Here is a 14,119-nt window from a genome sequence, read left to right as displayed (position 1 = left end):
CATCCCAGAATTTATCTCTTTGAGTGACACTCAAATTTATGTATGTGAGTGGGCCAGAATGAGAAAAGACCTCCCCTGATTAGACCCTAAGAGACACAGAATTGCTCCCAATCTCATCCCTACTTGTTGATACATCTGCCATAGGCTGGCTAGATTTAGATTTTAAAAAGACCTACAAAGCATCCGGCTAAATATGAATTTCAGACAATGAATATTTTTGGTATAAGTATGTCCCAAATACTGCTGAGACATACTGGGAAAGCATTCGCTATTTGTCTGAAATGTAAACCGGACTGTCTTGCTCTTCTATCTTGAGTGCAAGGTAAGAGGGAACCTGGCGCTGAGTCCGTGCAGCCACACCAGTTCCACCATCAACTCCACGGGCTCTGGGCAGGCCAAACAGGGATGATGGCTAGCGTAACGAGAACCAGGCCTCCCAAACCAACTGTGGCTGCTGAAACCCACCTTTTCACACTCCTCCACCCCAGTGAGGCCCAGGATGAGACTGTCAAACCACCAGGGTCTTCAACCCAGAGCACATTAAAATGAGCTCCAGAACATCATGACATAAAATATGTATCCAGGACTTGATGCAGTGTGAGATGCTCTAGACTAACGGATGGAGTGAGGGAGAAAGGGATGGTGGAAGATCTGTCCTATCTACAGCACTCAGCACTAATCAGCCACAACACTACTGGGTCCCAGAGGATCCCAGACTGTGGTCCAGGAGGTGTGATCACCTCCCCAAGGCCCATCCAGAGCACCCCACAATTCTACCATGTCAGGTTCTCTGAGAAGAGTGGAAATCTGGTGTGGACATTTTTAGCATCCATCGTCCGTCCCCAGGATATCATGTGTGCAAGGAACCTCTATAACAACATCTGCAATCTTCCACAATGCAGCTGGCCTCAGGGTTATTAATGACATACTCCTGACAGTTGCTTGCACCCCATACAACTTGGGAAACACTGGTCCGGTGTTGTCTTCTAGTGTTGGCTTCATCCAGCAGTCTTCTAAAAGTATTGTGTATATGTAGGTCACCTTCCCACCCAAAGAGGAGAGGTTGGTGGCAGAAAGGTGGTCTGGGAACACAGACACCCACTACAGGCGGAATGACTGTGTAAGGACTGGGCCATCCATCACATATGGCATGTATTTGCTCAAGCATCCACCACACATGGCATTTGCATATAAGGACTAGCGCTCCTACCACATGTGATTTGACCATCTGGATGGATATATACCACATGTGGTGCTGACTGAGGACAGAGACCATAGCTGTCTGAGGTAGCTGTCTCTGCTTCTTGAGAGGAGGCAGTGACTCTCAGCTAAGACCAGGCCTTTCCATCCTTTCTAGTCCCCAAAGACTCAAGATGCCCAAGTTGGGGTCTGTGAGAGCAGGCAGTGACCAGTAAAGGCAGCTTAGGAGGCAAGAGCCACGCAAGGAGAGGTCTGGGAGGGGTGCACTGAGTACAGCCCTCTTTGGGGTACACAAGTGCCTGTATTCCTGAACTGACCAGGAGCAAACAGATCTGCCCTGGGATATTATTTCAAAGTATTAGGAGACCCACGCTGTATGTGGCTTTCTGATGGTCCAAGCTCCCGGCCTGGCCAGACATCCAAACACAGAGGCTCTTTGAGCATTTATATCTTATTATCCAATCTGTGGCCCCTTTTTGTCTCTTTTGAATAAGATATGACAAAAGTAGTGAACTGTCATGACTGTAGGGTCTAGACCAAAAGTCTTGTTCCACATGAAGACACAGTTGCATGGTGACCTGAGTGGAGTGGGCACAGGCTGACACCAGGTCACTCTCTTCCCCTAAGCTCTGTACACTTTCCTCTCTTTATACAGCCAGCTCCACACTTTCCTCAGATTCTTGGCTAGGAGATGAGACACATTCCTGACTTGGATGCAGGGGCTGCCTCTTCCACGGTGACTCCTTTCATGTCATCTGGCATTTGACCATCTGGGCGCCACACATTTAGGTCCCCAAAGATACCAGTCTCAATCATCTCCTCCTGCCAAGGAATGGAGCAGTTGCCAGAGGCAAACTCTTGGAAGAACTCTGTGTCCGTTTTGTCAAAAACCACACCCTTGACTGTGGAAAAGGCACCCACGTCCTGAATGTTCTTGGCATAGACAGTCCTGGAGTCTGGGATGAATGGGGGGATTAACATCCCTGTGGAGAAACGGGAAACAGACCAGATATGCCCATGGTGAGGATTCTGCTGAGCTAAGGGGTCTCCGCAGACATGTACAAGACCCGCTGCTCTTCCTAATGCCAACAGAAAAAGGCAGCACCCCTAAACGGCCCCAGCCTGCATGCTCAGTACTCACAGACTGGATGACAGACAGGGTGAAAGATGCCCGGATCTGGTTAGAAATCATAATCCTCCTGCCTCAGTTTCCCCAGCGCTGGAGTGATTCACTATGCCAGCTAGGAAGCCTTTTAAAAGAAATCTCAGCGCTTGCCTCCTAACCCTCCCCCAGGCCCTTCCCTGAGGTCTCTTCTGGCACTTTACACTATGGCCCTCAGTCCCTCACATGGCAGCCGTGCCTTCTCCGCAGCCCCAGGCCCAGAGCTCTTGCCTGGCCCCAGGTAGGCATCACAGTGACGCACGTCAAACTCATCTTCACATCCTCCCTCCCCAGCCAGCTTCGCTCCTTGACAGAAGCTACAAAATGCAGGGTGTTGCTGGTCTGGTAGAGCCAGGTATCACCTAGCCTCCTGTCCCCGACATCCTCGGGACATTTTGACCCTGCCCTGCAATCCTGCTGTATAAGAGCCACTAATTCCAGTTTCCCAATGGGCCTGCGTTGGTCCAGGCTGGCTGCTGGCACCCAACGTCACCTCTTTACCTGCCTTTCTCCAACAGGCCTGACTTAAGCCTCCTATGCCCACCATGCCCTCCCCCTCAGAAGACAGCCCTTGGGCCTCTCAAGTCAAGAGCCTTCCTTGCCTCAGAGCCTCACGACAGCTCTGCCCAGTGTAGATTATGTCCAAATGAGTTGCTTAGCCCTTCTGCCCAAAAGTAACTCTCTTGGGAGAATCTCCCCCTCTCTGCGGCTCCTGACCCATCCTGTCTTCCAGAGATGCAAGCATTCAAGTGAGACAGAGTTTGTCTCTCTGTGAGAAGCTCATTGACACAGTGTTTGCCATTCTTCACAGTGTTTCTCATGACATTGCAGCCGCAGGACACTGTGTGTGCCACATGTGTGCATGTGACTGTGTATCCATGTGTGTGTAGCTACTCGTGTGTTAGCCCGTGCATGCACAGCCTGTGTGCATATGTACTCACCTGTGCGTGCCTGTATGTCCATCTAGTGGCCATGTGTGCTCTGGTGTGGTGTGTGCATGTGCGTGTGCGCACACACACGTGCATGTCTGTGGGTCTGTGTGCCCCTGCAGGAGTCTGTGCATTTCCAAGGTCGGACGTAGGGCAAATGCCATGAAGTTAGGCCCCGAGTTTCAGCACTGCCTTGTTACCCACACTTCTCTCCTGACTTCGACCTGCCTGGCCCTAGTACCCAGTCCTGAGATGCTGGAGATGAACCGAGGCCTAGGTGAGCCGCTGACCCACAGTCCATGGCTGACCCCACGGATAAGGCAGGCCATCAGGGGCACCAACTCCCTCTGCCCTCTCAGGCTTCTGGTACCAACCATACCGGCTTTGAGCTGCCTCCAGCTGATGTCTTTAAAGAGGCCGTTCGCCCTCAGTGCGTCACAGGTCCCATCCCGGAAGCCCAGGCGCTTCTCCGGGTCCTTCTCCAACAACTGCTCACAGAAGTCCTTGCTGGCCTGGCTGAACTTGTCTGGGTACTTCACAGCCTCTGAGATGATCCGTTGCTTTAGCTCCTTGTTTTCCACCTGCATGGAGGGCAAAGGTAACCCTTCATTCGAGCCCTGGCCAAGCCTCAAGCCTTGGGGCCTGGTGCTCACGCTCACTGGCATGGAGGTGACTAAGGGTGCCTTGGTGGGCCCTTCTCAGGTAGCTTGGCTTTGAAAGGCTCCGATTTCAGGACAAAGAAACAAAAGTCTCAAAGTGAAGCCCCCAACTATCAAGGTTGCTTTAAGGGTGGGGCTGGGTGCCTTAGCCACATGTTTGCACAGCTAGTCCACCACGGTACAGAAAATGACCAGAAATGAAAATTGCTGCTAGGGAGCTTGGCTGGGCAGAGACCTCACTCAACCATCTGAGAGAAACCTAAGGTGTAGAGCTTGCCTTACTTCTGGTCAGCTTTGATGGAGGCTCCCAATCAAAGCTTCCCACACTCAAAGTGTATGCTATACACAGTGCAGACTACTCCAGAGACATCCCCCACTGAGAAGCCAGCACCTCTGTCCTCTCCCTGATAGGCATGAATAGACCAAGAGCATCATGTGGAAGCCAAGTGAGCAGCAGTGTTGTTAGGACACACAGCTTGCCCTAAAGGCCGTCACATGGAGGCAGGCCTATGAGACTGAGACTTCTCCACATGGGGCCAGGATCCCATGACAGCATCGAGCTGTAAGCTCAGGTGAGGACAAGACAGCGGGCACTGTCCCAAATGGGACATAGGAGATAGCACCTGGCTTCTAGCCCAGACCAACCTCTGTGTGCAAACAGAAATAAGGAGCAGTCAAAGTGTCTGGGGTAGTTGTCCTAAGCCCAGAGAGCAGTGCTCTGGTGGCCCACAGTTAGCTAGGGACCCACCAGTGGCCTCCTTGAAGAACTACCCAACCTCAGCTAGCATATGTTTGCTCTGCTGTAAAAGAACAGATTTAGAATGTCTCAACAGCTCCACCTACAGGTCTCCAGAGCAGACAGGTCTTACGACAGGACATCACACAGGAGCAGGACCCCAGAGCCTGCACCCCTTACATAGTCCTTGCCACAACCCACCTATCCCTGTCTACTCCAGCACGGATCCTCTCTGGGCTTCCTGCCAGGTGACACCTACCTTCTCTCCTCGGGCTCGGAAGGGTCCTCTGGCTGCGATCATCTCATACAATGTGACCCCCAGGGCAAAGTAGTCCACAGAGAAGTCGTATTCTTCACCGCGTAGGAGCTCAGGGGCCATGAAACCTGCCATCAAGGACACACGTAGGTTCACAGATGCAGCTGCCTTCCCACAACATGGTCCCTTCCCCGGAATCATGGAACTACTGAAGCACTGATAATTCCCAACCCCCAAGGGAAGGGACTGTCTCACCACCAGTAATTTTGAGGCCAGAAACCTCTTTGCTGTCCAGTCATTGCAGGACACTGACCGTATAACCCTGGCTGCTACCCACTGGATACCCACAGTTGTTACAACCAGAAATGTCTTCCAACATAGGCAATGGTTCCTAGGGGCAGAATTGCCAGGGTCGGAGATCTCTCTCCTGTGTGAATGAAGCTTCCACTCAGCCTTAGGACAATGCAGGGCAGGGCGGTGTGCTGTGCATGACTTGTGAGGTAAGCACATACAGAGAGACCCTTTGTGACTTTCTGACTCTCCTCCTACAACGGTACAGAAGTGAGAGCTGTGTCCTGTGATGCAGAGCGGGCCAGCGACACAACTGCTGCAGCCAAAGCATGAGGTGAGGTCACAGCCTTACGCCTTCCTCAGTCACTTCACCTCCTGGCAACATGAACCTTCTTTTATTACCTACAGGGCATACCTAGTACCTTCAGCTTTCAGCAATGAGAAGTAAGGACTGAGCAACCTAACGTGCTCAGAGACAGCACAGGCGCGAGGAAACACTGTCCCAAGTCCAGCTTCTCAGAACGGCATCCAATCACGCACACACTGTCTGGCCTTCTAGACAAGCATGCCCTCCCCGGTCCTCCTAGTTCGTATTCACAACTTGGCCACTGGCATGAAACTCTTGACCTTTGCTACCCAGCACACACGGTTAGGGCCAGAGTCTGCAACGTGGTGTCTAGACTGTCTCCTCCCACTCATCCTCTTAGATTCTCAACCCCACGTGACAGGCTATGGAATTGTTCCTCGGCCCCTAGACAATTAGCCCTTCTGGAAGATGAGTTGTTGACGACCCCTTTTCCAGCCATGCATGCCACTTCACCACTCCAGGACATCACCAGTGGTCACCCAGTGCCACTACCAGCTGGGTCAAGCTAAACCCTGATTACATCACCCTTTTTGCCTTCATGTTTTGGGTTTGGTTTTGTTTCGTTTTGTTTCTTTCCAATAATACTGCTGCTGCAGAGGCAGCACCAGTGGACGAAGAAGCAAGTACAGTTCTTCTGTCATGAACTCATCTCCTCATGGCAGGAAGCAGAAGACAGATGGGCACAGCCAACAGCCGTGGCCTGAGCTGGGAGGCTGCGAGGCGGGTGGGGGGGCAGGACTGTCTAGAAACAATGCTCAGTGGTTCCTGGGATATCAGCTTCTAGTTTGCACCCCAGCTCAGCATTTCCAGAGCCTATAACAGGGTCCCAGGAGGCACTGCATCCTCCTGAAGGTCAGGGCAAGCGCTGCAAGGTGATTGGATGGGCAATGGCGCCCTCTTGTGGCCAGCTAGGCCTCGTACTTGGTCCAGAGCAGGACCAGTTTCTAGGCTTGAATGTCTTCTTCAAATCTTGCTTCCGTGGACCTGGGACTTGCAGTGGACTGAAGTTTGGGCTAGCTCATGTCTTCACAAGACTGTGCAATGGCTCCAGGCCAAGCTGTTTCCAGAATCATTTCCTGAGCTCTCCTTCACCCTGGGCCTGCGCAGAGCCTCAACATCCACCAGCTACCAAGACCCAGGCTAGACAAGCACCACGCCCCCTGAGGGTGAGTACGGATTTGTCCTAGCCCAGAATGGACGGAAAAGCTCTTGTCCCTCTACCCACCATGGCATCAGGGACAGTCTCAGACGGTACCTGAGGCACAGGAACCTTGTGATGCTGCAACACAAAACAAGATCCAGCCTCCACTCTGTTTGCATCCCAACTCAGGTTCTGACTGAATCCAGACAGCTCAGGGAAGGAGAAAATGTCTAAGGAATCCTGTCAGAAATCAGCCTGAATACATGACAGCCCAGAGGTTTGCAGTGGTCACGTGACAGCCTCATTTGCCTATGTGGTAAGTGTTAGAACCAAAGACTCTGACAGATTAGGCACAGCATTGAAGGCCACGTAGCCACCAAGCATGGGCCACCAGACTCATCTCTTTTCTCCGCCACAGGTTCTGCCTCTCTCCCTTCCTCTGAGGAGGAGGAAGATCAGTGGTGAGGGAAGCCCAACACACATGGCCACACGTGTGTGTGCACTTAGACACAGATACATCTAAAGTCATCTATATACATGTAAGAATGCATGTGCACAAAACACACACATAGATGCATGTCCATATGTGCACAGATACATGTATGTACTGAAAACACACACAGAGGTTTCTGTACGCATTCACACATGAGTACACTCATGTGTCTACAAATTCATGCATGAGATATGCACATATGCAGATGTGTAGATAGACATGCACATGCACAAAGACATATTTGTAAGGTTGTACACACATATATAATTGTATGTATGCACATAGAGACTATCATGGTGCATGCACACAGAGAGGTGCCTTTGTACACATACATACATACATGCACACAGAGGGAATTGTGTACCTACATACATGTACAAAAGATATGTGCAGGTGCACAGATGTGCACAGATACACATGCACATAAATGCTCATGAACATCCACACATGTGCTTATGCATAAAGACATTCATATGCACACACAGTCACACCTACAAGACATACAATTGCATATACCACATAAGAGCAATCACACATGTAGGAATGTGTGTCCACAGGTATGCATGTATACAGAAAGACACATATGTGCATAGCCTGCATATTGGTGGATACCTACCAGGGCTTTTTGTTTGTTTGGGTTTTTTTGGTTTTTTGAGACCAGGCTGGCCTCGAACTCAGAGATCTGTCTGCCTCTGCCTCCCAAGTGCTAGGATTAAAGGCCTGTGCCACCACTGCCTGGCTACCTACCAGGGTTTTCCTGAAGCCTAGCAAGGGCTGGTTGAGGAAAGCCTCTGTCCCTGTGCTCTGTGACGTGACCCACAGTAACGCCTTGGCTCCAGCTCTTCTATAAGCTACCCCAGACAAACTCATTCTGTCAATACCCAGCCACTAGTGCCCTGTCCTCTTGCTGCCCATCAAAGTATCAATGGGGGCTGGGTGGGCAGTTTGGCCAAACCAGTGAGATCGCTAAAGCAGGGAGGGGCCATCCCTGAGGGAACAAACAGTGCTTAAGCGGCTGAGCAAACCTTGAGTGCCAGGGTTTGCTCTAGGGGATAAGGGAGCTACACTGCACAACCCCCACTCTGTCACCACTTTTAGGCCTTGGGCTCCTGCTGCCTCTAGCTCTGGGAGAGAGGATGACCCAGGCCCCTTGTTAGATGCGGAGCCTCTCTAGCCCCTCCCCAGTGCTCAGGTCTTACCTGGGGTCCCTGCATAGCCCTTGGTCTTATTGTGTCCTTCCTTCAGCTCCACAGCCAGTCCAAGGTCAGAAATTCGGATATTGCCTGAAAGTAAATACAAGCTGACGTCACACATATTCCACAGAATAGAGGTGCCAGGTGAGCCTGGGGCTCAGCAGTATTCCCTACACAGCAGCAAAACACCCCATAGATGTCCTATGTGCACACATACCATGCTACACACACATTCACTCCCTGCAAATATAGAGCATAGACATAATAGGCACACCACACATACCTTACACACAGACATGCAGCGCCTGCTATACACACACACACAGACCTTCGTACATGCATGCATGCATGCACACATTCAAACACACACCATAGCCTACCCTACTGTCCTTTATACCCTAACAGCACTGGCCCCTCTGCAGTGACTTTCATATAGGCTGAAGAAACCATGCTTTGCTGTGGCCCCCATGCACAGCAGGGGCTCACCATCATTGTCCAGCAGCACGTTCTCCGGCTTGAGGTCACGGTAGACGATGCGTCTCTGATGCAAGTGCTCCAGGCCACTGATGATCTGCGCGGTGTAGTAGATTGCTCGTGGTTCCGGGAAGCCGGGGTTCTCCTCATCCACATTGTAGATGTGGTACCTGGGGACAGAACACTGTGGGGTTCACACACACACACACACACACACACACACACACACACACAAACACACACACACACACATGAACACATACATACATACATACACACACACAAACACACATACACACACATGAACACATACATACACATACACACACGTGCACACATACATGAACACATACATACACACATACATGAACACACACACATGAACACATACATACATACATACACAAACACACACACACACATGAACACATACACACATGCACACATACATGAACACATACATACACACATACATGAACACACACACATGAACACATACATACATACATACACAAACACACATACACACACATGAACACATACATACACACACATGAACACATACACACATGCACACATACATGAACACATACATACACACATACATGAACACACACACACACAGGGCTTAAGGGCAGCAAGATACAGAAACAGAGAGCCAGCGTCTTAGGGCACACATGTATCTGTGAAGTGTGGTCACCTTGGGACCAGGCATCAATGTTCTCCTGGGGAAGCTCAAGGCTAGCGACCTCAGATGCCACCTTACCCATGGCTGCTAGACAGACAAGTGTCAGAAGGCCATACAAGCTTGTCACCTAACACCTCCCTCCTTCTGATCCTGGGGCAGTGCCAGGACAGGGCCAAAGGAGGTACGCTTACCCTCAGCTTCTTAAAACACAAACAGCCCCTAAATTTCTAAGGACACCCATGGTCTGCTCTCCCCACCTTGAGCCCCTGGGTGGACCTGACAGTAGCATTTCCTCCCAGCCCCTTCTCTGCAGGCCTGGTCATTGTGGTTTGTCTCTATTTTACAGACCAGGAAACTGAGGTAAAGAGTTTGTTCTTTTTTGTATTCTTCTTTATGCTTGCTCCCTGAACACATTACAGGGAAGCAAAGCCCATAGGTGGAAGCTGGGAGTGACCTAAGCTGCGGGGTAGGGGCTGGGGGGGGCGGGGGATGCAGGCAGCAGGCTTGGAAGATAATCAGAAGCTTCTGGGGGGGCAGCATAACCCAGAATCACCCAGAATTCCTTGAAGCCCTCTTTCCCATTCATAGCATTCTCGTAGACCGATTGTCTGGACATCATATTACTCATCTCAAGAAAAGGCAGACGGCTCTACTCGAGCCATGATGTAAATAAAAGCCTATGAACCGAGAGACACAGGAATGTGCAAGCAATAGCTCCTTTTAGTGATACCCTACATCCCCCAAGGCACCCCAGGGTCTCACTGTGTTAGGCTTGTGCACAGGTATCCAGGGATCTCATCATGCTAATCTGTGTGTCCGTCACCCAAGGCTCTCGCCACTTTGCCCTCCTTACACTCACTTGGTCATTGTTGTTTGTCTTTATTTTACAGACCAGGAAACTGAGGTAAAGAGTGTTGAAGTCATCCCAGCCAGTGAAAGCCAATGACCTGACTTCTCCAAGGATGCAGGAACAACCACCTCAGCATACCATCAGTCCTAGCCATCCCAGACTCCATCAGGTATGGCACTAGGCAAGCCGGCCTCTAGCCAGCCAGTCTCCCAGTTCTCTATCCCTCCAGGCTTGGGTACTGATGGAATCATTCATTTTAATCTCTTAGTCCTCTCAACGCACAGCACCCCACCACAGCCGTTCACAGCACTTGTCTTCGGTCACCTGTCTCCAACAACAACGGAGATGCATGAGGAAGTGCAATTATGGATACATCCTAAGTCCTGGCCCTGCCCCTGGACATGAGCTGGGTACCCTAGTTGAAACCAGTCCCGGGTCTGGACACCTTTACCTTACGTCGCCTCCGTTCATGATGGTCATCACCAGGCAGAGATCGGTCTTGGTCTCGAATGCATAGGCCAGAGACACGATGAACCTGCTGTGTACTTTGGACAGAATCCTCTTCTCAACGATGGCACCCTGGAAGCAGAGTTGTGACTCTCAGTCCCTGGGAACACACTGTGTGGAGCAGGCTGCATGCTGGGCGCAGAGCAGGACAGGCTTGCAATGTGTCTGAACTCTGGCATGTATTCATTCAGGGATACAGCCTTGGAGTCACCTGGGACATCTCTATCACTGCCCTGTCCACCCTCCCCCTACACCATGCTAGTCCCACCATCCTCACTTATGTCCAGCCAACTCCCAGCGCAGCCCTAACTTCCAGTAGAGCCTGCTTTGTTGTTTATCCTAAACACCTGAAGTGTGGGGTGGATGAGAACAGCACGTCGAGCCCCCTCATCTGCATAATGTCCCAACCAGGACACTGAACTCTGAAAAGATTCCGTACTGTATTGGGTTGAAAATATATGTGGGTGGCCCAGAACTCAAATTATGGTTCTGTAAACCTAGAGTTGTGTGTGTGTGTGTGTGTGTGTGTGTGTGTGTGTGTTATTTTGAGATATGGTCTCGCTATGTAGCCCTGGCTCTCCTAGGACTCACCATGGGGACCATTGAACTCACAGAGGCCCACATCTGCCTCTACCTCATGAGTGCTGGGACTAAAGTCGTGTGCCACCATACACCAGCATAAAGATCTTTTAAGTATGCGGTTTCATGCCTTTTAACTGAGATACTTTAAATGAAAATTACAACTTAAAGCATTTTCTAATTTTATGAATAGTTCCAAATTCAAAACAAAACCAATCACCAAGGCCCTTTAGAAAATACATCTTCCACATACCATCTCTATTTTCTTCTTCTTTTTTTAAAAAAATGTATTCTTCTCTTATACATTACATCCAGAACACAGTTTTTCCTCCCTCCACTCCTCCTCATGTTTGACCTTTCACTAAAGGCTCGGGGATCTGCTGGGGACTGGTGTCCATCCCTAAGAGTGTCACAGCATTATCCGGACTGTACATCAGGGCTGTGGGGGCTGTGCCCCTCGGACAATAAGCCGCTTTCCTTGATCCTGCCTTATCTAGACACTGACGCCAACAAAGGAGGAAATAAAATACTGGCAGCCTGTCTATGTCCTCCACTCATTCTTGTCCCCTGGAAACCTGTGTTCAGGAAAAGCAGTCCTGCACCTCAGCGTCACAGATGGCTTCTGCCTCTCGTGAATAGTACCTGACAAGGTGATGCTCAGCTGACAGAGTCTGGTAATCACAACAGGAACCACACTCTGAGGAAAGGCTTCTAAATGGCAGCTTCCTGTAACCGGCTGTCCCCCTGAACTGCTCCCACAGGGCTGATGGACTGTGGCCCAGCCAGTGGCTGCCTGAACCAAGGGTGCCCAGGAGCTAAGGCCCACGTGGAGGCCTGGTGGGAGTCTTGGCGGGAGGCCTACATCCGTTCTACCATCCCTCTAGCTCAAGGGCATCCTTCTGCTTGCTGGGCCCCCTACCTGGTACCCCTTCCTCTTCTTCAGCCGTTTCTTGTTGAGCTTCTTGCAAGCGTACATCTTGCCGGTCGCCTTCATCTGGCAGGCGGACACCTCCCCGAAGCCCCCCTTCCCCAGGACCCTGAAGTCTAAAAACCAGTCTTCGCCTATGGGCTGGGCTTCCAACCATTTCCACTGAAGAAAGCGCAGGAAGTACAGGCTCTCCAGGTACTCCTGGAAGGGGGCCTGACTCAAGTGATCCAGTGTGGCCTGCAGCAGAGGCTGGAAGAGGCCATCCTGCATCCCAGTGGGCCCTTCCCTCACCCTTGCCACCATGCCCTGGTCCAGAAAGCTGCAGAAGAGTGTGGCCTGTGGGTCCAGGTACTCAGCCAGGATGGCCTGTGCCTTCTGCAGCCTCAGGTCATCGTCAGCTGTGTCATAGTCCTCAATGTCCTTCCAGAGCTCCAGGGCTGGCACGTGTCTCTCATCTGTCTTCAGGAACTGTTGGAAGAGCCTCTTGCCGATGGGTTGCTCTGTGCACAGGTTGCCAAACTCCAGGCTGATGCTGTCACGGAGACCCTCGCACTTGGACAGTGGGGGCAAGCGGAGCTTCGCCAGATACTTCTTGTCTCGGGAAGATGGGGTGCTGCTTCCGTCAAAGCTGCCTCGGGCGGCGATGAAGGCAGAGTTGGCCACCACAGTCTCCAAGGACCCGAAATCCATCCTGGTGATGCCTCCCGTCCGCTTCAAGTGTTAAGAGCCATAAGCTGAAGTCAAGCTCAAGATGCCTGCTGCCAAAGCAAGCCTGACCCTATGCCCTTGGCCTGTGGTCTGCTCCTGCCCTTGTGAGACAAGGAAGGCATGCAGCTGTGGCCAGGATGCTTAGGCACCCACTGAGAGGCCCAGGGAGGCCAGGGATGACAAGCATCTAGCTAAATCCCAGCCTTGGGGTCACTGAGGACACCTTAGGGGTGACCAGCAGGTGCCAGAAAAAGACAATCCCCTAAGCTCCTCCAAATCGGATTAGACTCAGCTCTGCCCGTCTCCCCCTTGGTGCTGCCTCCACGTTCCCAAGGGAAGAGCACACCGCAGCCTCCTGGAAGACCCTTGGGGACTGTTCTATCCTTCCTTAGCCATGGAAGGTGGACAGGACCTGTCTCTGTCCTGCTGGGACATGGGTCTAGGGTAGAGGGTAATCGGTCAGTCCCAGGGAAACCTCCATGTGTAAAGATGGTTGTTTTCTACACAATTTCATTTTATCCTTAGAGTGGCAGGTGGCAAGTGTCCTGATAACAGGACTCTAAAGGGGATGCCACGTGACCAGTTTCCTCGTCTGTAAGTGACATCATAGGCACTTGATGGGGACCAAGCCTTCTCCTTCAAGAAGAATTGCTCCAAGGTGGTTAGAGGACAAAGACGGGAAACTCACAAACTGTCATGTTGAGTCCCCTGTCAAGTCAGAAGATTCCTGAGACATGAATCCGGGTGTGCGTACAGGGTCCAGGAGGGGTTACCTGAGACAGACCTGGAACGGCAGGGACCCAGGCAGACGCTAGTCACACCCAGGACACACCTGGGAATGGTATAATCTGTGGAATCTATGGACATGCCGCCATCTGCTGGGGACCCTGCCTCTGTCGTGTCTGTAGGGACTTCTAACAGTTTGAGGAGGAGCCACATGGAGTGAGCACTCACAGGG

General features: G+C 51.4%; 1 protein-coding gene across 1 annotated transcript; it reads right to left on the bottom strand.

The window, feature by feature from the left end:
* Positions 1-1,847: 1,847 nt before the first annotated feature.
* Positions 1,848-13,143, bottom strand: Grk1 (G protein-coupled receptor kinase 1). Its single transcript, XM_051169915.1, has 7 exons — positions 12,445-13,143; positions 10,891-11,018; positions 8,914-9,071; positions 8,434-8,517; positions 4,946-5,070; positions 3,671-3,872; positions 1,848-2,183 (listed from the first exon to the last, which is right to left on the bottom strand). Exons 1-7 carry the CDS (start codon positions 13,141-13,143, stop codon positions 1,885-1,887), a joined length of 1,695 nt encoding a protein of 564 aa, XP_051025872.1. The 3' UTR covers positions 1,848-1,884.
* Between the last annotated feature and the right edge of the window lie 976 nt (positions 13,144-14,119).

The sequence above is a fragment of the Acomys russatus genome, chromosome 27 (genome assembly GCF_903995435.1).
Source record: "Acomys russatus chromosome 27, mAcoRus1.1, whole genome shotgun sequence".
NCBI lineage: Eukaryota > Metazoa > Chordata > Mammalia > Rodentia > Muridae > Acomys > Acomys russatus.
This window is presented reverse-complemented; position numbering and strand designations above follow the sequence as displayed.